A 23,366-nucleotide genomic window follows, 5' to 3' on the forward strand; every position below is an offset into this window, starting at 1 on the left:
AGGGCGACCATGCTCCTCCTATCTTAGGAGTCAACTGCATTAACTGATTTAAAAACATTCCTTTCCAAACTTTTGATCTTGGCAACAATCCTCTTATCACAAACTTAGTCAAGAGAGCTCTTGACTGCATCAATGGATCTATCAAACCCAACCCTCCATTGATTTTAGGCTGAATCAACACATTCCAAGCAATTTACATCTGGAATTCCCAAATGAATGATGCATTTTGCTGGGCACACCAGAGGAGCAGAAAATGAATACTATGCAGCTAGGGAGAGGTTTCAAATAATGACTCCAAATCGACGGACTCACAAGATCCAAATTTATCAAGTCATCGAGATACAAAGCCAAAGCGAGAGCCAATGTTTCATGTGCAAAAAGGAGAAGTCATTAACAACAATCACTTGAAAAAGTAGGCAAGACTAATATGATTACCATGTGGCTCAACTAGGACGAGATCTCGAGTAGTGGCTCCTATTTTCTGATCCAAATTTATCACCATTGAGAGCCCGAGGAGGGTGTATGGAGGCTCATATATTTATGTATATACAAGAAAAGGAAAGGAGACATTAACTACAATCACCTAAAAAGCATACCTAGTGTGAATGGACTTGCCTTAAAGGACAACCCCCCTCCCCTCCCCTCCCCTCTCCCCTTTCATTAATGATGTAATTGAAAGTAATACATATGTATAGTGTCCCCCTTATATCTCTGTTCTCTCTTTTCTCTTTTCTCTTCTCTCTCTCTCTCTCTCTCTCTCTCTCTCTCTCTCGCTCGCTCTCCAAAAATAACAGTCTCAGAAGAATACCCACAAGCACCAATTCTCCCATTGAGCTTCAGTAAGAAAAGGCTCGCTTAGATCGTTATTCACTGAAAGCAGAGGATTCAGAACGGATTCTCAAATCCCCACCTTATGGGGAAAGAAACAAGAACCTCCCCAAATTCTCTGCAGATCAAAGTGGTTTGAGTCCAAGTAAAGAGCCGAATCTGTTCTGATGGAGAGGATTGTAAAAAATCCGAAGAGGTATTTGGTTACAAGGAAAGAAAAAAGAAAAAGAAAAAGAAAAAATTGTGTCCATTATGTAAGTCTTTTAGATTAATTGTTTATTCATCATTTATTTTATACATGAGTTTTCTTGTTATTCGAGAGCAGAAAGGCTATAGTGGTAGCTGCCTCCGTATTAGTAGCCGGTGGAGGCCTCGCATATTTGCATTCTTCTTTCAACAGGAAAAAGCCAAGGTTTTCTTCTTCTTCGAAAGGAAGTGAAAATGGGTCCTTACCAGAGAAAGTGGTTACCGATGGAAAATTATCAGGTGGAAGAAAGATTAAAAGATCAGGGATGAAGTCTTTGAATGCTCTTGCAAGTCTATTGATTGCTCAGATGGGGACCAAAGGGATGAGAACTCTACTCTCTTTAGCAGCCATAGCGGTAAGTCCTCTTACCGATTTTCTTGGAATATGTGGTATGGATTCTCTTTTTAATGCTTGAGAAAACTCCTTTTAGAAGAAAATTTCAACATCATTATCACTTGTTTGTGGTATGGATTCTCTTTTTAATGCTTGAGAAAACTCCTTTTAGAAGCAAATTTCAACATCATTATCACTTGTTTGTATTACCTGATCAATTATCTCTATAGAGAGCTATAATTTGAGCATTATCATTTCTTGTTTGCTGTTTAGTTTTCTGGATTGATAGTCTATGTAGAGAGCTAAAACATCGGCTCAGTTATTGGCTGTTTATTTCTTATTATGCAATTGATCTTTGTAGAGCTTTACTGTTGGTGTAGTTATCAGGTCATTTTTATATTATGTGATGCATTTGCCAGTTGTTTATTTTATAGTGTGTTATCTGTCTTTATAGAGAGCTAGAATTTTGAGCACTGGTATAGTTGCAGGTTGCTTGTTTTGTATTGTGTGATTGATCTCTATTGTGAGCTAGAATTTATGCAGTGGTAAATCTGTTAGAGCCTTCAGGCTAGCTTAGGAATTCTCAGACTATGAATGGCCAAGGGACACACACCTGCTGATTAAGCCTACAGAAATATCCACGGTATACATTCTGATAGTTGCGCTCCCGTAATGGTTAAAAACCTCTTTGCAAGGATATCTCAACATCAAAATCACTTGTACTCATGGTGTTGTTGGAAGATTATTGTGCTTGACTAGTATGGAAATAATGAATGAACCTGAGAGACCCATTCCATGCCAGAAAATTGAGAGCCAGGATTTTAGATTATCACTTCTTGGCTTTAGATTATCACTTGTACTCATGGTGACGTTGGAAGGTTATCTTGCTTGACTAGTATTGAAATAACGAATGAATAATGACTAGTATTGCAATAATGAATGAATAGAACACAGATATCTTTCTCTTCACATATCACAAGTTAAGGAAAATGTACGAACCTTTCCCCCCCATTACTGTTTCTTGTATAAGGATCTTGTTCATGATTCCTAGAACTGGACGAATTCCACAAGAATTTCTTTCCCTCTACATATCAGAGAGGAACTATTTAATGAAAACATGTGAACCTTTCCCCCATTACAGTTTCCTTGTTTAAGGTTGACCTCATCATGATTCCTAAATCTGGGTGACTTATAAGCTCCAAATTTGGGTCAACCTATGAACCCTCTAAATTAATTCTGTGCTTTTGCAGGCTTTACGAACGGGTTTGAGCAACAGATTGGCAAGAGTTCAAGGTTTTCTCTTCAAGGCTGCGTTTCTGGGACAACCCTCAACATTTACTCGGCTGATTATTGAGAATTTATTCCTTTGCTTAGTGCAGTCAGCCCTATTTTCAACAACAAAGTTTATTACAGGAACACTAAGTCTGCAGTTCCGAAAAATCTTGACAGACCGTGTTCATGCTGATTACTTCAAGGTTTTTCTTGCATCGTACATGTGCTTTATAAATTTTGGTCAGATATGATACTTGGTATGTGAAGTCCATTGTTGTTTTTGCAGAATATGACATTTTACAAGATGTCACATGTAGATAGAAGAATAAACAATCCGGAACAGAGGATTGCTAGTGATATACCTAAGTTCTCATCTGAACTTAGTGAGGTCATTCAGGAAAACCTGACAGCTTTCTTTGATGGGATACTTTACACTTGGCGACTGTGTTCATACGCAAGTCCCAAGTATGCAGTGTGGATTTTGGTATCACAGCTTCTCTAATTTCCTCATCAATGTAGTTATTGTATGACTTGAGGATGGCTCTTTTCGACATGTATTCATGATGTACCATTTCTATTTTCAGGCTTATGTGCTTGGTGCTGGCTTTGTCACTGGGAGTGTTTCTCCTCCATTCGGAAAGTTGATGTCTAAAGAACAACAATTAGAAGGAGAGTACAGACAGGTACATACAAGACTTCGAGCACATTCTGAAAGCATTGCATTCTATGGGGGGCAAGATAGAGAGTCTTCAATTGTTGCACATAGATTTCGGGCTCTTACAAAGCACTTGAGCAATGTATTGCACACACAATGGTGGTTTGGCATAATCCAGGACTTCACTTTGAAGTATCTTGGGGCCACCGTCGGTGTTGTTTTGATCATCGAGCCATTCTTTTCTGGTAACTTGAGGCCGGATCATTCAACATCAGGGCGAGCTGATATGTTGAGTAACATGCGCTATCATACTAGTGTTATTATATCCTTATTCCAAGCCCTTGGAACCTTAGCCTTCAGTTCACGCAAGCTGCATAGAATCAGGTTTGTTGTTTACTGATGAACTTGGGGCAATGCTTGCTTGGTTTCAGAAGCTTACTTGTCAGCACTTGCAGTGGTTATGCAGATCGGATTAGGGAATTAATGCTGGTTGCCAAAGAGATCAGAATATCAGGAACCAGTCAAGCTAGTCAAAATAAAGAAAATGCAGGCTACTTTGTTGAAGCAAACCATATTGAATTTAAGGGAGTAAAGGTATGTCAGGCTGGAAATGATTAAGCATCCTATCCTCTTGTATGCATATTTAGATATACTCATATAATAATTTTAGCTTAGTTCACCCATCTTCATGTGCAGTTTTTGTGAACTTTGTATGAATGAATGCATGTTTGAGAAAGAAAGTTCTAGCTGAATAAAAGGTACGGCATGAACCTCTGTTCTTGTTTAAACTTTCAAATATCTATCGTGAAGTTGCTGGTAATTTGTGAGCGAAGATCCAGTCTATGTTCCCAAGAGTTGTAAATAGTTCATATTTGTGCCATAGAAGCAAGCAATTTATGCACTCATCTCCTGGTCAATTTATTTATCCTGAGGTGTTTATATGCAGGTAGTTACTCCAACTGGAAACACGTTAGTTGAAAATCTTACCCTTAAAATTGAACCTGGCTCAAATTTGCTCATCACTGGTAGGTTTGGATGGATGTTATCACTCAAAATTTCCACGTTTGAGAAGTTATTTTGTTCTAATGAATATTGCTCATTTTACAGGTCCAAATGGAAGTGGAAAAAGCTCGTTGTTTCGTGTTCTTGGTGGATTGTGGCCACTAGTTGCTGGTTGTATTGCAAAGCCAGGGGTTGGATCTTCCTTGAATAAAGAGATTTTTTATGTGCCACAGAGGCCGTACACTGCAGTTGGCACTTTACGAGATCAGCTTATCTATCCTCTTACAGCTAGCGAGGAAACTGAAAGACTCACTGAGCAAGGAATGCGAGAACTTTTGAGAAATGTAAGAATAATGTGCTGTATGCCATTGGTTCAACAGAAAAAGGTCATGCATCTTACCTATGATGTTTTTGTGCTAATTCAGGTTGACTTAGAATATCTTTTAGACCGCTACCCATTAGAAACTGAAGTCAATTGGGGGGATGAATTGTCCCTTGGGGAGCAGCAGAGATTAGGCATGGCTAGATTGTTCTATCATAAGCCTGCTTTTGCCATTCTTGATGAATGCACAAGTGCTGTGACCACAGACATGGAAGAAAGGTTTTGTGCCAAAGTGCGAGCAATGGGCACATCTTGTATCACTATATCTCATAGACCTGCCCTTGTTGCATTTCACGATATTGTTTTATCTTTGGACGGAGAAGGGTCTTCGACGGTCTATTACAAGGGGTACCTAATGAGTATTTTACTGCAGTGTAGTGCATATTTATTTTGGTTGCTTTACTGATACAAGTTGTGGTGCAGCATTGGTGGAGCGTCACAGGAAGATCAACAAGTGAATCCAATAGCTATGTCTGATCGCCAGAATGATGCACTAACGGTGAAAAGAGTCTTTGCAACACCAAAAGAAGTAATATAAATAAACTTACCTTTTTACTGGTCTTTTTGTGAGAATAAAATGACAAAATTCGGAGGTTCTATTTGAGAATAGATTTCATGCAAAAATAACTAATGGACGAATTATCCTTCTGGAACTCACCTAGGATGATCCATACTATACATCCCAAACAACAGAATCGTACATAGCAGCGATTCTTGCCAGGTCTCCTCCACCCTCAGTTGTTGCACTCATCCCTCGGGTTCCAAGATTGAAAAGTGAAGCTCAGAGTATGCCAATCAGAGTGGCATCTTTATCAAAAATATTGGTATGCCTGCATAGCTGCCATGCATATGAAAAATTATTGTTATAGTTTGTACCATCTGTGTTTTTTTTAGGCCTGCAATGTTCTCTGAAAAATGATGATAGTTTCCTAGGCCCTTTTCATAAACATGCCCATTGATGATTTTGAGTGTAACAATTCAAGTTGAGAACATGATAAGTTGTATATTTTCCAGGTTCCAAGCTTGTATGGTAAACAAGGTGCGCAATTGATATCTGTTGCCTTGCTTGTAGTTGCACGAACTTGGATTTCTGATCGAATTGCATACTTGAATGGTGAGTTCGAACCTTTTATTGGTGTATTCATGCATGTTACAACGATGTTTCTCAAGCAGAACTGTGGTCATGATTAGGAACAAGTGTCAAACATGTACTTGAGCAGGATAAAGCAGCTTTCATTCGTCTAACTGGTGTAAGCGTGCTCCAAAGTGCAGCATCTGCAGTTGTTGCACCATCCTTAAGGTGGACACTGTTTAAGATAATTATGTATTATTTAAAGAGTTTATATGAAGAAAGGTGTTGCATTTTTCTGTTTCTCTGCTTGTGTAGGCTGCATACCCAGATTGGTAATTTCATCAATGTTATCTTTATTTATGGTTTATCGGGATGTGGATGAATTTCTATGATAGATCTGACTCATGTGCTGATGCTACCTCTGGTAGGTGTGGTAACTGACATATTTACTTATTTTTTGTTGAGGTTCTCCAATATGAGACAACATTTTCAGGTGTTATCTCGGAATAGGTCTCATATGCTTCTTAAGAGATATGTCTGTCTTTGTTAGCATAATATTTCAGCATCTAGTACAGAGGAAGAAAAGAGCATTTATTGGGCACTGAGCAGGATGTTTATAAGGTATTCTTGGGATAAGATTGCAAATTTCTGAGTCCTTGTCCATCCACTCCCATTGAATCTCCTACGAGTTGGCATGAGTGTGATTTCTTCACTGCTAATATGTTATGCAATGGAGTAGACAGTCTACAAACTGGGAGGGCCCAAGATCATGAAGCAAGGTTGTCAGCACTGTAGGCGTCAAGCAAGGTTGTCCCCTCTCGTGGGTACTCTGTGCTCTTTGCAATGATGAGGTAGATGAGTACATTGCACAAGATGGGAAAACATAAGCAAGGGAAGGATCTTTGCCGGGTGATAATCGTCTTTATTTGTTGGTGACAATTTTGCTGTGGTCCAGAAGGTTGTGTTGTATGTGCACAAGACAGTGCGATTGCCTGTGATCTATTGCAAAACCCCTTTCGAGTGTCTTGAGCAAGACCCAACTTGTGTAGTACTTGAGTGATTTGTAGCATGAGGAGTGACGGAGCTAAAGAAAGTCGTGATTATTTTTTGCGGATGAGCAGTTATGGTTGTCCTTAAACATCTTCTCTCTATGTCTCTTGACTTCCCGTGAGAAGATTCCCAAGGACTATTGGTCGTATTCCATGACATTGCATAGTTTGCTAAACCCTTGTTTGAAGAGGCAGCAACATCTACCTATTGTTTCATAAACAAATATCACAATGGTGGGCATAACGTTTGTCCTATTCCACCTCTTGATAGCACAGTTGGCAGATCTGTTCTTCTGTAGGTCTGCATGCACATCTGCCTATTTCAATTGATAACTGATTTGAAGATATCCTGAAGTGTCCTATCACACTATGGAGGGCATGTGTATCTATATAAGGCCTGATTATAAATCCATGCAGCAACACGTGCCAAATGAATGCCTTATAGTGGGCCATCTTCCTACCCAGAGATGTTTTAGAACTGATCCCTGTTCTTTCCCTATCCTTTATTATAAAAACTCGGATCAATCTATTTCTTTCCAGTCTAGCAATGCTCAATTGTGAATAATCCAAGCAATATTGGAATGGGGTGGTGTGTTTATACTTTCATGCAATTGGGACCATCTTGCATTTCAGCATGCCAACAATGATTTTCTCCATTTTCATACAGCTGTTTGGCACTTGGGTACCTTTGCTCTGGAACCCCCAAATCTGTGGGATACTAGTCACTGATCAGAATAATAACTCAGTGACTATTGGGACTGGTCCTAGCTCTGCATGGATTTTATCATGGGGCACTGATGCTTTTCTTGATATCATGTTATTGAGACTAAAGGTACATCCAAATCTATGAAGTTATGGACCTGTGAATGGTAGTCCCCAAAGTTCTACGCTATAGAGAATAGTTGGTGTTGCAAGTATATCAACTAACCATTTAGTTCATGGTTCTTGGAATTGGAGATGTGTACATATTTTTTCAAGGGCACAAGTGCTACATATCCATGAGAGGATGTTAGTTATGCCAACTCACCAACTATTCCTTTTAGAAGCTGATATACATAAATTAAATCCTGATTGCGACAAAGACCGAGTAGAATGAGTCCAGGGTAGGCTGGAAGTGGAGGGAAGGAATATACATGGAAGATGAGGTTGGGCCAAGGCTCAAGATGTGATATGGAAGTGAAGGGCAAGGTTGGTTGGGGACATGGCAAGTTTGGTGGATAATATGGCACATCAATGTAGATTGGGTTAGGGCAAATAAGCGTGAACCAATATGGTGCTGAAGACTGGCATGGAGTAACTGGAATGGGCAGATTATGGTGTGAAAGAAGAAGTGAGGTGGGAAGCTTGGTCAGAATGTGGAGTTCAGTCTGGTTTTCAAGGCACCCTTGGGGCTATTAGCAATTCGATTGATTTTTATCAGTTCTATAATCTATTTGTTGAGACATACAACTTACTGTAGCACACATGGAAGATCTTTGATGGTGTCTGATGCCAATTATTGCATCAGTGTGATGTGTTTCCTGACATAGAGTTCTTTTTTGTATCATTATATGGCTTAAAATTTTGACCTAAAATGTGTAGTATATTTAGAATAAACTGTCATTATGTACATCTCACACACTAAGTACAGGTACTTAACAGCATTGTTGTCCCTTGGATGGCGTAAGAGAATGACAGAACACCTTTCAAGCCTATACTTCAGTAATAATGCCTTTTACAAGGTAAGATCCAAATTCTCTACTTTTAGTTTCTTGAAACATTTTTTTTAGGTTTAGAAAGCATTGTCTTTCACAGGTTTTTCATTTATCGGAGAACAAAGTTGATGCAGACCAACGAGTAACTCAAGATGTGGAAAAGCTTGGGGCAGATATATCAGGTCTTGTAACCGGCATGGTGAAACCATCAGTAGATATTCTTTGGTGAGTCCACGACACCATATTTTTGAAGTGGTTGTAATCAACACCTTGTTTTCTCACCCCCTATTTTATGATAGCATTCCTATCAAACGTAGCAAACACTATGCTTTCTTTGCAAACATTTTTCGTAGCTTTCCAGCTCTAACACCCAAATCTGAAATTTGTTTGTTGTCTTTCCTGATCATTCTGCTCACACTAATTAGAATAGTAATCGGCAGTGGTGTGGTTAAAACTCAAAAGAAAACTAAAACTAAAGAATTGTTTCAAAGTTCCCCCAAAAGCCGGTAACATTATATTGTTAAGTTCATAAAGGTTTAAACCGAATCACATTGAACCTTCAACCCCAAACCAAACCGTTTACAAATTTGGAATCCTGAACCAAACCAAATCAAACTGGGTAACCCATTAACCCATTAACCCGTGGTTTTGCTGTTCAGTTCAGCTCAAACTGAATAGTTGGTGATTCCGAAGTGTGAACCATCACTGCGCATATTCCAAAGGAAGTCCAACTTGTCGTTCATTGGCCTTATTCAAATTATATCCAAGTTTCTATCCCCAACTTCTAATCAATATTTTGGAAGAACAGAAATTAGGAAGTGTGAAAGTTTAATGAGGAATAGTGTGGAAACACAGTTATGAGAGTGATATAATTGACCAGGATTTTTTGTATCCTGGAAATGTAAAAGGAATTGCTGATGACTTCCCATGGTTCTGTTTTCATGGCTAGAATGATCCAGCTCATACTGAAACTGATTTTGTATGCAAGCTTTTTGAGCACGATGTTTGGGTGGTTCATCTTTGAACTACTTTTGACATTGTGCATGTTATAACTTCTGCTGTGACATTGATTTTTTTTGGGTGTCATGAAATTATTGGGTTAGTTAGTGTGTATTTATTGAATCATCAATCTCTCTTATATGAATTGTTATCAACTGAAATCATGCTATAACATTTTTGGATCTCATTGGCTTTCTCTTTGTTGCTGCTTTTAGGAGTTTCAGGGTTTCTTTCTGCTTCATTTTCAGGGGGTTTATGTTGCAGTGACGTTTTAGGGGTTGGCTTTAGGTGTATTGTTGTAGGGAGTCTCTCTGTTTCTGTCTCTGTTTCTCTTTCTTGAGCTTCGAAAGCATAGGGTTTCAGCCCTTATATTGAAACATCAAATTGTAATTGAGGGGAGATGTAAAGGCAAATCCATTATCTTATTCATAGACGCACCAAGTATTTGGTAATCCTCTTCCAAGAGTGACATGATACATATGGGAGTCGACTTGTAGACAATAGATATGGGCAATGAGAGGGTCTGATGGAGTCACAGTGTTTTTCAAAGAGTTCAACTGTCTGCATTGTCCGTAGAGATGAAAATATACACGTGGGTCAGATGGAGGTAAATGAACGCAGACTGCTCATTGCCATATGTTATTTCCCTCTATGCACTTCCTGTTATTCTGTTCCAAGCTCAATCACCTTATCTTATTTTGGATGAGGATATTTGGAAGTTCATGAGAATGGGGAGGCCATCTTGCTTGGAGGCGTCAATGCTAGTCAGCGTTATGTGATACGTCATAGGTACTAGTATTTGCAGTTCACCTTATATGATTTTAGATGAGGTTATTTGGGGGTTCTCGAGAAATACAACAAAATGAGTGAGTCAATGAAGATTATTCAACAAGCATTGAAACTTCCTCCGATCATCTTGCTTGGAGGTTTCAATGCTACTCATCTTTCTTTGATACTCATATAGGTACCAGTATTTGCATTTGACACTTCTTGTTTATTCTAATCTTGGTCTGGGATATCATACATATTTAGAATCAGGGTGGATATTTATTTCATATTCCTTATTTATTAAGATCTAAACATGCTCTTTTTTTGTGTTGATCATATTGTGTCACTGTTGGGTCTCATTATTAGAGACAATTATATTCTCTCGTGACTATCTCAAAGTTATTATCTGCCCATATCTTGATGATATCTGGTGCTGGTGAAATGCGCCCTCTTTCATGAGATTCAACATTCTATATTCATTGTGCAATGTCATATAATTTTGCTGATACTCTTCACTTTATATTTTACAGGTTCACTTGGAGAATGAAAATGTTAACAGGAAGGAGAGGTGTTGTGATACTGTATGCATACATGCTCCTTGGTCTAGGTTTTTTGCGTTCCATAACACCAAATTTTGGTGCTTTGTCAAGCCAAGAACAACAACTTGAAGGATTGTTCCGGTACGTGCATGGTACTTGGAAGTTAGGATATATTCTGTGATTCCATATGATGCTGGGGGCTCATGTAATGAAAACTATGATTTGCAATTGTAAGGTACATGCATTCAAGGCTACATTCACATGCAGAGTCTGTTGCATTCTTTGGCGGAGGTTCTCGTGAACAAGCGGTAAGATCCTTTTGATACATTATTTACATTTCAAATTTGTCCCATTGTAATGTGTGTATAGTAGTTATCAGCTAAAATAAGCGCAACCATCTTAAATATAGATGATTGAAGCACGGTTCACCGCCTTACTCGAGCATTCCAAGAAGCTCCTGAGGAAGAGATGGATATTTGGGATTGCTGATGAATTCATTACCAAGCAGCTCCCGCACAATGTCACATGGGGATTGAGTCTCCTATATGCAATGGAACATCGAGGGAATCGTGCTTCTATATCAGTTCAAGGTTGGAAAACGTAATTGGAACTATACAATAAGGAATACTTACACATCTATATAGTATACTCTCCTATCTCTTGTTTATTCTTTATTAATGTGGATTATTTCCAGGGGAGTTGGCACATGCATTGCGATTCTTAGCTTCAGTTGTATCACAGAGTTTTTTGGCATTTGGGGATCTTTTAGAACTGTATCGCAAGTTCCTTGAACTTTCAGGTGGCATATCCAGAATATCAGAGTTGGACGAGCTTCTTCATGCTGCCCAGAAAGGTATTGCAGTTTTTCTGTTGAATAATTACTGGATCTCTCTCTTATCTCCTCGTTTATCCATGTTCATCTAGCTTGTAGGTGATATCTCTCTCTGAATCATGTCTTTCTCTCTTCCTAGAGAATTCAAACTGATTAAATTTGAAGGAAAGAAACCGCTGTGCATAAAAATGATGGCAGTAACAGATTGCATCTCTAGAGTGATGAGAAGGGACAGTTGCTTACACAGATACGTAAAAGATAGTTTCTTTTCTAGAGAAGAATTTTTCTACGAACAAAGGCTCTTTATAAAAGATAATTTGTTGTGGAATGCATAATGTCAGATGGGGATTTCTGTCACAAAAGATACAGACTTATAGAGAGAATCATACACTCACAGCATGATCAGAAATTTTGTATGAGAGCTTCTTGTGTTGTGTTGAGGACATACCATAAAAATGGTTGTATTATACTCTACTGTCTTCTAATAGTGCTTTGAGAGGCCACAAACCTTAATAATTCCCGTTGGCCCTGTTAACCTCTTTGAAGCATAGCAACAAAAATATAAAGATAATAAAGTCCATACTTTTGCTCAGACTCATGTCTCTTTCTATGTCTGGCTCTGTATATGCATTATATGTGCATCGACTGTGAAGAAACAATATCATACGTCATTCTCGCATATTTATTTTTCACATCTTGTTTCACCTTTGACTTAGTATGTTTGTGCAATATGTATATCGCTGCTTGTTCAATGGATCAGCTTTAGTGATTTAAATGAAGTCCAAAAGTATGTGTTAACTTGAGATATTCAGAATATATAACATGCTGGCAGAGTCGGAGGATCTAAGCAATGTGGAGAATAGTAATGTTATCACCTTCTCTGAAGTAGACATCGTGACACCAGCACAAAAGCTACTTGCCAGGAAATTGAGTTTCGATGTTTCACCTGGTAGAAGCTTGCTAGTAACAGGTGATCAATGGATGTAGTCTTTTGACTAATTTCAATTACAAAATTGTTTATCCAAGGATGAATAACAACTCAACAACCATTTGCTTAAATATGGATGTTTAGGGCCAAATGGTGCTGGGAAGAGCTCCTTGTTCCGAGTGCTTGGTGGATTATGGCCAATAGCAAGTGGAAGAATTGCGAAACCAACAGCAGATAATCAGTATACAGTGGGGCGAAGCCAAGATATCTTCTATGTACCACAACAGCCTTATACGGCTCTAGGGACACTTAGGGATCAGATTATATATCCTTTGACACTAGAAGATGCCATCACAAAAATGTCACAAGCATACAATGAAGGTTCTCCGTTTTTCTAAGATACAAATTGGGCATCTCTATTTCATATTACTCTACATTCTAAGAGTAGAAGTGCTGATGCATATCTTCCTTTGTGATATTTTAACAGGAGATCGAGATAAAGCGTTACATCTACTTGATCGCAAATTGCTATCAACTTTGCAGGATGTTCGACTCGTTTATTTGCTTGAACGAGAGGGGGGATGGGATACTGTCACAAACTGGGAGGATATGCTTTCCTTGGGCGAACAACAACGCTTTGGCATGGTGTGTGTCTTTCAACTCTTTGACATGGATACATGTACATTTGTACATTGTCCAAAATAAATAAATTCTCTGGGCCGGGGAGATTTTTGTTTAGACTAGTTTCAGATGCTTTATCATACTCACTGTTATCAACATTTATCTTGACTTTGAGCAGGCTCGTCTATTTTTCCATCAGCCCAAGTATGGTATCTTGGATGAATGCACAAAGTATGTGCTCTCGCTGGTTCTCCTGTTTTTCTTTCATATGTTATTGTGTCTTACATGATTTACATTTTTCCTTTTAATTTACTATTCCAGTTTTTTCTTTCTATAAATTGATTTAAATATTTTATTTTAACTTAAATAATGTAATAAATGTTTAGTGCTATAAATAATGCATTTATTTTCAATTGAAGTGCAACAAGCATAGATGTTGAAGAGCATCTTTACAAGCTGGCGACTGCAATGGATATAACAGTGGTCACCATTTCCCAGGTGAAGAAAACAAGAATTTGGAGCTATGTTATTTATAATCACTTCTGTTTTTTAGAATCCACATAATTAGGGGCTCTTTTTTTGTTCAGAGGCCTGCCCTCATCCCTTTCCATTCCATGGAGTTGAATTTGGTGGATGGTGAAGGTGGATGGGAATTGCGATCAATACGGTCCACTCATAATGGAGAATATTGATTGATTGTATAGGTTTGGTTGAAGACATTTCTAAATATTTTTCAGAGGTGGTGAGTTCAAATCACCTTGTTATTCTTTGTTTTTTGGCTATTCAAAATGTCCCTCAAACTTTTACTAGATCATCCTCCAAAAGGGGAGGTTTGAGTATAATTAGTGACTTAAAAACACCCTGTTCAATAAACATTTCAAGTAGTTCAATTTTTTTTCTTTCTTTGCATTGTGGTTCAAATGTCATTCTAGGTTCAAATGTCACTATAACTATTACGGGCATGACCATATAATATCCCGTGATGAGAATTTACCGTAGTATTCTGTACACGTGGATAAGTGTGAGGGTTAAACGAGAGTGTAAAGAAGGGGAGGATTACTTTTAATCCTCGGGATTGAGACAACCCATTAGGCCAAGTGTGAACTTGCCTGGGGGCCTTGGGTATCGCTATAAATAAGAGGCCTAGCTACCCTCATTTAATTATCTTGTTGACTACGTCGAGACTCTGTCTTGTGGTGGGTCAACTCTTGTAGTGAGCGCGCTAGCACTAGGTACGACTTGATGCCACGACGGTGGTATGGGACGTCGATCGAGGCTCGAGTCTGTCTCGATCCCTTCGCTCGGGGGTGGTCGGGTGGATCGACACCCTTCTTTCTCTCTCTCCTTTCTATCTAGATCTATATTCTATCCTTATCTAATGCTTACATTAGTTCATGTCTCTGACAATAACATTCTATCAAAGCTGGTTTTGAAAACGTAATGTAACAATGCAACTCTCATATGATTAGAGTTATCTATGAATATGTAAATCATGGCACCTCAAAATGTACATATAATCTAATTATCCTTTTGTAAATTGAATTGGTTACAGATAATTGTCTCAGCTTGTTTTATGAATATGTATGATTAGTACAAAAACATGGTGAATGTCTTTGGCATGACCATGTATGAACCTGTAATTTGAAAATGTAACGGGTACAAAACCAAGTTATTTTGTAATATGCATAGATATCAACATTTCATTCTCATGATATGGCTTAAGGATTTTTGTTGTGATGAACTCAAGATACTAATTCACCTGTCAACTATCCAATATATGGTCATACTCCCTTCTGAGGATTCACATACAACATTGTGTTGACCTTTAAACTTCCATAGTGATGTACAAAGACAACCTTAATCATTAAGGGATGAACAAAAGTTGTATGGAGAGAAACTTAAGGTGTGAATGATGACAAAATTCCACCCCAGATCAACATTGTCATCATGGGGTTGGGCACATTAAAATGCATATAGGGTGAAAAAGTCATGAATAGGACTAGAAATGGAAACCTTGCCATCCAAAGGAGTGGATTTTTTCATTCAATTGCAAAAACATTCATGATGAAAATAAAACATCAAAATGATTTGAATATGGAACCTTGTTGTCCAAAGATTCCATCCAAAGTGGTGTTTTCCATTTGGGTGTTACAAAAATTCATGATAAGAAAACATAAAAAGCATCCAAACTAATGGGGTTTTCCATTACCACAATCGTTTATAAGAGGGTTGGCTACGTCATACATATCATGTACTTTTCTAGTGCTAGTTAATGGAGTCTTATTTATATTATGTTTACCTAATAAAATTTTGCGTTCATGACATGCATGATGATGTATGTAGTGGATTCTTGTATCTATCTCAAAGTCATATTTGTAAGACACTAAGGGTTGATTGACTTGAAACTATACAATTTGGCCATGCTATAATGCCAATGTCACTCGAGACATTTTCATTAGCCTCACCATATTCACCCCAATCCTCATGTATGATGCTACTAGATGAGCTTTTAGCTTCCTCATCCACACATGGGCATAGATAGTGTCCTTTAGTCATGATGTTGTCAAGGTTGATATGTAACAAAGTTTACTCCCACATGATTAGTTTTACACCTTATCATGATAGAAATGTCATTGTTGAAAGTGTAATTCTTTGATGTGACATGGATCAAATTGTATTGATGAGGTGAAAAACAGGTTTAAATAGATCAAGGAGAAGGATTGTGTGCTCACAGGTGATGGTGGTTCAACAACAATGGCCTCGATATCAAGAAATATGCCACTCTCCATGCAAACTTCACCCACCATTTGACAAATGATGGAGAAGGCCGATCGGTGGCCCTCTAACCCCAAAGCTTGCTCAAGCTTTCGACACATTTCTTAATGAGATGTGCAATTTGAGCAATTGGGCTATCAAGTCATCCTCTTTTGATCTCTCTTTCATTTCAAATTAGGAGAACGTTTTCACTTACCTAGTATATTGAGACATACACACACACACACAAAAAGAAGAAGAAGAAGCATAGATTTGCTCATATAGAGATACATATGTATATATAAACAACCCCCTATACATATTTTCAAGAAATCCCCAAATTACCCCTGATATTTTCAAGAAATTCCCAAACTACCCCTGAACTCTCCTTCCATTTCCGTCTGATTCACGAAGACGACACGACACGCGCACATCTAAATACTGCTGTCTAGACTCTAAACGACGATCTCGTTTCTACCTTCTTCTAAATCGCAGGGACGGACGGAAGGAAACAATGATGAGGAGGAGAGCTGCAGCCTTGTTCGCACTGCGGCATCAATGGAGCAAGCCGACCAAGCTTCGTTTTCTCCCTCTCTCGACACAATCATCTGTAAGCATCTGAGAGCGAGAGAGAAAGATAGATGAGGCACGGAGAGAAAGTTGGGCCCTTTATATCGTATTGCATTCGATTGAAGCCTGCTACTAGGAGAGAGAACATGGAATAAATGAAATGTTATATGAAGGCGTGTGCGTTTTTATGTGTGTGTGTGTGTGTGTGTGTTCATGTAAACACGCGCATATATATAATCATCATACATATTGATACACACAAAATTCAGCATTTTAGTTCAATTATACATACATATGCTTATGTCCCACATGTACACACATTGGTACCTCCATACCGATCTTATAATCATCATTATCACTATGCATACATACATACATACCTACATCATACATATTGATACACATACATAACGAAAATGACATATGTAAACAATGTAGAAGAGATGTACAAAAATCGTTGGATTCTGTGAGTTTCTGTTCTGTTGAACCTGGAAAATCTAGTCGATTCAACACTTATTATTGAAGATGAAGAAGATATTGAGCTATCGAAGATTTCTACATTGTATACATTCAGTTGAAGACCAAGGCGAAAGATCAAGAAGAACCAGACAGATTGAAAAGAAAATGATACATGAAAAGACGCCAGATTAAGTTACATCCATGTTTGATTAATTAAACACAAATGTATCGTAGGGATTAAAAGGATATTCAAGCATTAAGAAATGATAAATCACTGAAAGAATTATGAATGTGGCTAAAAAAGAGAATGATATGTGCCACAAAAGTAAGAAAGCAGCTTTTTTGTTGTAGCAAAGAAGCAATATCAGCAAGAATTCCAGTACAAGATGCTTAAAAAAACTTGAACACTGGATGATGTGAAAACTTGATGAAGATAGTGATTGGTATTTTCATGTAACAACCCAAACTATATACATTTGTTTTGCTGTGGCATTTTTACAATATGCTATTTCCAAGAACTCTTGCATTGTTAATAAATGGTTTATCTCATTATACGGTGGATCATCCTTACATCAAGGTCTTTAGGTCCTGTGGTAAATTACCTTTTTCCCTTTAAATAGTTGCTCACATCTTAAGCTAATTTTCCCGATGGTTTTTGTTTTTAGAAACCAACAGAAGAATACGATGTTGTTATTGTAGGAGGTGGCATGGTTGGGGCTGCAGTTGCGTGTGGCTTAGGTAAATTCTTCCATAGAAAAGAAAGAAAGAAAGAAACATTATTGTCTCTAAAAGATTATAAATGGCCTATGTGACCTAGCAAGGGTTACATAGCGAAAATGAAATCGTTGGCTATTTACCTTACACGTTGCAACCAAACCTCTATTTGGAAGAGCATAATTGAGTATGAGACCTAACAATGGGTACATAGAGTCTCTGTTATTTCCTTCAGTTTTTTGACAAATTATTTCTTTTGATATGAATCATAGGAAATGACAAACTAACTAGCTCATTACGGGTGGCTATCGTTGATAGTAAATCTATTATTGGGGGAGGGAAAGAATTGCCTTCAGTTCCAGATCCAAGAGTCAGTGCTATTACACCATTAACAGTGAAATTTCTGAAAGGTATTGTATGTGAAGTTGAAGATTTGAGTATGCATTGATCAGGTGGTTGATAATTGCATGAAATTTGATTGATCTTTATGGTTGACCATTACAAGAAATGTGATTGATTTATGATGAATCTTTACTGTTTCTTTAGATTTATAGTATTTTTTATATTGAAAATTGTTCTGTTTTTTTAATGACAGATGTTAATGCGTGGAAATATATTGAAAACAGTAGGCATGCTCCATTTGATTCAATGCAGGTATGCGAGTTCTGAAATTGTATGGTGATTCAATGATTTAGTTCTGAAATTAGACGTTTTTGCTGTAATTTGGAATGAGAATATTTTTTGAATGTAGATGCATATGTGAATTTGGATATCTACTATAGATGTAGAGTAGTCCCTGGTTGATTAGTGTGGTGTTATGTATATACATACATACATACATACATACATACATACATACATACGTATATATATATATTCATTTACAGGGTTTCTCCTCCCAGAGATTATGCTTTTAACCGAACATGACACTGAAATAATTTGATTTCCTATTTGAAGGTATGGGATTATACAGGTCTAGGGTACACTCGCTATAATGCTGCTGATGTGGGCAAGCGTGTGCTTGGGTAGGTGTATGAGTATAGCTATCTATCATGTTTTCATCTTGAATACTGATGTATGTGTTGTCCAAATTGTCTTATCTGGTGTGCTGAAAGCTTAATGTTTATTCTTTTGTGTAGATATGTAGTGGAGAACAATGTTATTCTTATGGCACTACATTCAACATTGCAGGTAGTTAAGCAAATTGTACCATTCTTTAAAGATTGATTTGCGTATATCTATGTTTCTATCTATTGAAAGATATATAAGAAATGTTACCCGAAGTTTGTGAGCTTGAATGCAATTGTGATTTCTTCATATTGCAGGATTTAGGACATGCTACAATTATTTCTCCTGCAACAGTGAAATCTATTGAGTTGGATGCAATTATTGGTGGTGGTGAAGAGATCCTTCAGAGACATGGGTTGGCCCAAATTGAACTAGATAACGGACAATGTTTGCATACACGTCTTGTGGTAGGTAAGGATACTGGTTAAAAGTTGACTTAAACAATATATCTTTGTTAATGATAATGTCTCTCTTTGTCAGTCATACAAAATAGTCATTGTTAAGGATTCAAAACATTTTCTTTGTGAATGGTCAAATAGCCCAACCACTACAATCTTAATGCATGAACAGAAATACAAAACCTAGTGGACGAATAGATGCTGCATATCTTATAAACTAATAATGTGCCATATAGGTGTTTGCTACGGATATATGTATATGTTCTAGATATTCACATTAGTAAAGATAAGCGTGAGTATACCGTGTGTATGAACATTTATCTATTAAGCAAGTTAGCTCATCTTATATTCTTTTAGTGTACCTTGATGAAATAATTATCAATATTCAAATTATGTCAGGTGGGTGCTGATGGAGGCAATTCAAAGGTCAGATCATTAGCTGGGTTGCAGACATTCAAGAGACAATATGAACAAGAGGGACTTGTTTGCACCCTTGAGACAGAAAAGAGTCATTCAACTGCATGGCAACGTTTTTTACCTACTGGTCCCTTGGCCATTCTCCCTATTGGAAACAATTTTAGCAACATTGTGTGGTCTACTACTCCACAACAAGCACAGCAACTGAAGAATATGAGTGATGAAGACTTTGTTGCAAACGTTAATGAAGCACTTGTGAGCAAATATGGCTCATTTCCATCCTCCATATTATCTCAGCTATTAGGAGGCACATTGGGAAATTTTCTTGGCATTGTTCCATCATGTTCTGAACCCTTTGAAGCTCCTCCTCACATAATCAAATGCTTATCCAAGAGGGCATCTTTTCCTTTGTCGCTTAATCATGCTTATAAATATGTTCTGCATCGGCTTGCTTTAGTTGGAGATGCTGCTCATTCAGTGCATCCATTAGCAGGACAAGGAGTAAACCTTGGTTTTGGTGATGCTGCATCATTGGTCAGTGTTCTTAAATCAGGAGTTGAGCTTGGTGCAGATATTGGCGAGGTGTGTTTATCAACCTTCATTGTTTTTTTTTTGTTTGATATCTTTATCTTTTATTTATGATGCATTATTTATTTTGTCAGATAAATATAGCATTATCTCTTTTAGAATGCACCAGTACTTTCCCTTCTGAACATGCATTTGTCACTCAGAGAGAGAGAGAGAGATTCCTTTACAGGTTTCTTTGTTGGAGGAATATGAGAGGAAACAAAAGTTTGCAAATGTCCCAATGATGACAATCTTAGATGGGTTCCAGAGGGTCTTCGGCATGGATATTGGTCCTGTAAATGCTGCCCGTGCTGCCGCATTCAGCGCTGTACAGCTGTTCAGTCCTTTGAAAAGGCAAGTGATTTCATATGCAACAGGCGAAGGTGGATTTCTCAGGTCTAAACTTTTTGAGTGAAGCGAAAAAAATTCGATTTTAATGTTTCTATTGTGGTCTCTTCATTCCCTGGTTAAAGAATTTTAAAGTTCAAGGTAATTATGTAAGTGCATAAAACAAAACAAAGCATAATGGCATGTGAATAAAATTTGGTAATAATTTAGTTATCCCTGTAATTATGATTATTGATATAATTCATATGTAACACAAAGCTTCAGGTGCTTATTTCCATAATGAATATTTGTTATGTGGTAATTTTATTGACCATGTTGCATTATTGAATCTTGAGATGATGTGAAGGTTGTGGTAAAATTAGTTATGCATTATAGAGTGAAGTTGGTGAAGTTCGTCAACATTTGTATGGAGAATTAATTCTTTAAATATAGAGATCCACTGTCATCTTATATTAGCTTTTGTTTACCAAAAGATAATACAAGTAATGATCCCATCGTAAGATCTGCATCCAGTTGGGGGACAATATCAGTAATTCTTGATCATAGGAATGGTTTGGAGAGGAAAGAAGTATCTTCTCTTAGTAACATTGATTCTTGTTGGTGTCCTATTGGGAGTTTGTGGCTCCAAAGCTTAAACTCTAGTTAGTAGCAATCGTAAGATCTAGATCCTGATGTGGTGAAATGTGGCAATCTTAAATAAACAATGAATATTGGCATTTTGGAATTTTCATAATTCAAGTTTTTTTTTAAAGAAATTCTCACAGATGTTGAAAACAGTAGTTTTAGTTCGTTACCCTCCTCCCCACCTTTTTTTGTTCATTTTTGAAAAATAAATCATATATATGCGTGTATATAGTAATTCTTCATAAGACACGGCAAAATGCAATATATTGTGAAAGGATCTATTTCCCTTGTAATAGTTTCTCATGATCTTCTTTTAGTATTAGATATGCTTCTATTCGACTTCCCTTCTCAGGTCATGTTTTTAACATATATTTTGGGTTAAAAACCAAAACATTCTTTAGTGTGATTGACATTTGTTTATGTGGTCATTGGGGCACTCGAGTGACTATGCACATGTGTACGATTTCAAGAGCCACAAATCGATGTGTGGGTTTTTGACACCATTGGCACCATTAGCACCATTAGCACACCCATGTTGGTACATGATTAACAAGTTGAAGTATAAGGACTACACTTACAGATAACCACTCTTAGAAGAAAGCAGTCTTGTATATTATGATGGATATGAAAACATGTAAAAATTGTTGACCATGTGGATGTTGCATCGTATATCATCGTTGTATGTGAGCATTAGAACAAAGCTAGTGGTATGTAGCTTTGAAGGTATTTGATGAATAGTGACTTTCATACAAAGATTTTGGGACCTACCCCATAGGTTTCATGCCTCTATGGTATTGATAGAAGGTGCTCAAATGAGTACTTGGTTAGGCTTGCATGGTATTTGTGTAGAGTCAACTTCAAGAGGGATTTGAACCATTGGTGTGCCATTCTCTTTGGTATACATCAATTAGATCTCACTCACAAATTCATGCATTTGTCTATGAATGCATCATGCATAAAAGGACCACCCAAAACTTGTAGTCCAAGTTGGTAAGACATAATGAAAACCACATTAGAACGTTTCCTTACATGCAACATTCAATCCTACTCTGTTTATAATCAATAGATGCACTGCTAAATCGAGCAATAACAACCTTATCAACTCATCTCCTCCCATTGTGTGCAATGGGGACCATTGTTTAAGCACATTGATTTGAAGGTTATGTAACACATTATGTTATAGATAAATCATCAAGCTTCACAAGTTAGCCATATTCAAAGCAAATGAGGGGGCCATATTTATTGTGAGCATGGGGAAGATAAACTAGCTGATTTTCATGGGTTCGTTGTTTCAAATTGTTGAGCATAGAAAAAGCAAGAGTGGGGTGTATGCAATAACTAGAGATATGTATATGCTTGACAAGTAGTTGGAGTTTTTGGCGATGTGTTTAGAATCCCTCGCTCTCTTGCTTTAGATGTTAATCTTGTATGCTAGATCTCCAACCCATGCATTGAGATCCAAATCTCACAATTGCACTAATTGAATAGATGTTAGGGGGTTGACACCATTATCATCTGTTATAATTCATGCAACCACCTTACCAACAGATCTACATCTTTCTAGTTTTATTGTTACTCCTTAATTCAAAGCATGTTTGTATAGACTCTCTCTTCTTGATCATAGTTGTGGGGCAGAAAACATGCTACTATCAAAGCACAAAACATCAAGACGTCCAAATTTTTTCATGGCATGTCTCAAGATATCTCTTCTGAATGTTATTTGATCTGGTGACATGTAGAATCTAGATGTGCTAATGCTATCCAAACACAGTTTTTCACACGTAAATGGTTCTCCTTCTTGCTCTATTTAGGTCACCGAGTCTATGGGAGATAATGGGCTTGATGAATGTAGAAGCACTCCAATTTTGTTGGACGAATTTATGTATATGCTGATCACGCTGATTTATACTTGACCAATACAATATGTATTTGGAGCCTGATCAATTATAATATGTATTTGGATGTTCTTTTTAGCATGTCATTTCTTTGTGAATGGTTTCGATGAAATTGTTTGCTCATTAACCCATCCCATGAAAGGTCTAATTCAAAAAACTAATGTAAAAATAAAGAAGAATCATTAAGAAAATATTGTATACCAACAATATTTCGGCCTTTAAAGCATAAAGAGATCCCATTTTGAGTAGAGGAAAATTCCCGATGTATGTGTAATTCCTTTGCAAAAAGATAAAGAGGGTCTGGGTAATTTGCGGTACAGAAGTCAAAGAG

The 23,366-nt window shown here is 37.4% G+C and overlaps 2 protein-coding genes across 2 annotated transcripts; both read left to right on the plus strand.

Moving 5' to 3' along the window:
• The first annotated feature begins 741 nt into the window (after positions 1–741).
• On the plus strand, positions 742–14,127 carry ABCD1 (peroxisomal ABC transporter 1). Its single transcript, XM_087318719.1, has 25 exons — positions 742–1,024; positions 1,154–1,430; positions 2,659–2,883; positions 2,967–3,164; positions 3,265–3,719; positions 3,791–3,929; positions 4,282–4,360; positions 4,443–4,681; positions 4,763–5,067; positions 5,143–5,248; positions 5,382–5,543; positions 5,734–5,833; positions 5,911–6,019; positions 8,471–8,561; positions 8,635–8,759; positions 10,832–10,981; positions 11,076–11,148; positions 11,250–11,430; positions 11,535–11,693; positions 12,505–12,642; positions 12,745–12,981; positions 13,088–13,245; positions 13,400–13,452; positions 13,641–13,719; positions 13,809–14,127. The coding sequence occupies exons 1-25, from the start codon at positions 996–998 to the stop codon at positions 13,911–13,913; spliced, it is 3,972 nt and encodes a 1,323-aa protein (XP_087174845.1). The 5' UTR covers positions 742–995; the 3' UTR covers positions 13,914–14,127.
• A 2,326-nt stretch (positions 14,128–16,453) lies between these two features.
• LOC147864603 (FAD/NAD(P)-binding oxidoreductase family protein) lies at positions 16,454–20,729 on the plus strand. Its single transcript, XM_087318721.1, has 9 exons — positions 16,454–16,585; positions 17,670–17,742; positions 17,991–18,128; positions 18,314–18,372; positions 18,676–18,743; positions 18,858–18,909; positions 19,044–19,193; positions 19,584–20,183; positions 20,359–20,729. Exons 1-9 carry the CDS (start codon positions 16,490–16,492, stop codon positions 20,581–20,583), a joined length of 1,461 nt encoding a protein of 486 aa, XP_087174847.1. The 5' UTR covers positions 16,454–16,489; the 3' UTR covers positions 20,584–20,729.
• The last annotated feature ends 2,637 nt before the right edge of the window (positions 20,730–23,366 follow it).

Source organism: Azolla caroliniana, unplaced genomic scaffold, assembly GCF_043228905.1.
Source record: "Azolla caroliniana isolate FFs.n. ecotype wild unplaced genomic scaffold, voAzoCaro1.0.p SCAF_4, whole genome shotgun sequence".
Taxonomy (NCBI): Eukaryota; Viridiplantae; Streptophyta; class Polypodiopsida; order Salviniales; family Salviniaceae; genus Azolla; species Azolla caroliniana.

Excerpts from the sequence above, each read along its gene's own strand:
- ABCD1 (XM_087318719.1), top strand. The coding sequence starts at position 996 with ATGGAGAGGATTGTAAAAAATCCGAAGAG. Across the intron at positions 1,025-1,153 it reads ATTGTAAAAAATCCGAAGAG|AAAGGCTATAGTGGTAGCTG; the intron begins GTATTTGGTTAC and ends ATTCGAGAGCAG. Across the intron at positions 13,453-13,640 it reads ATCTTGGATGAATGCACAAA|TGCAACAAGCATAGATGTTG; the intron begins GTATGTGCTCTC and ends TTTCAATTGAAG.
- LOC147864603 (XM_087318721.1), top strand. The coding sequence starts at position 16,490 with ATGATGAGGAGGAGAGCTGCAGCCTTGTTCGCACTGCGGCATCAATGG. Across the intron at positions 17,743-17,990 it reads TGCAGTTGCGTGTGGCTTAG|GAAATGACAAACTAACTAGC; the intron begins GTAAATTCTTCC and ends TATGAATCATAG. Across the intron at positions 18,373-18,675 it reads CTCCATTTGATTCAATGCAG|GTATGGGATTATACAGGTCT; the intron begins GTATGCGAGTTC and ends TCCTATTTGAAG.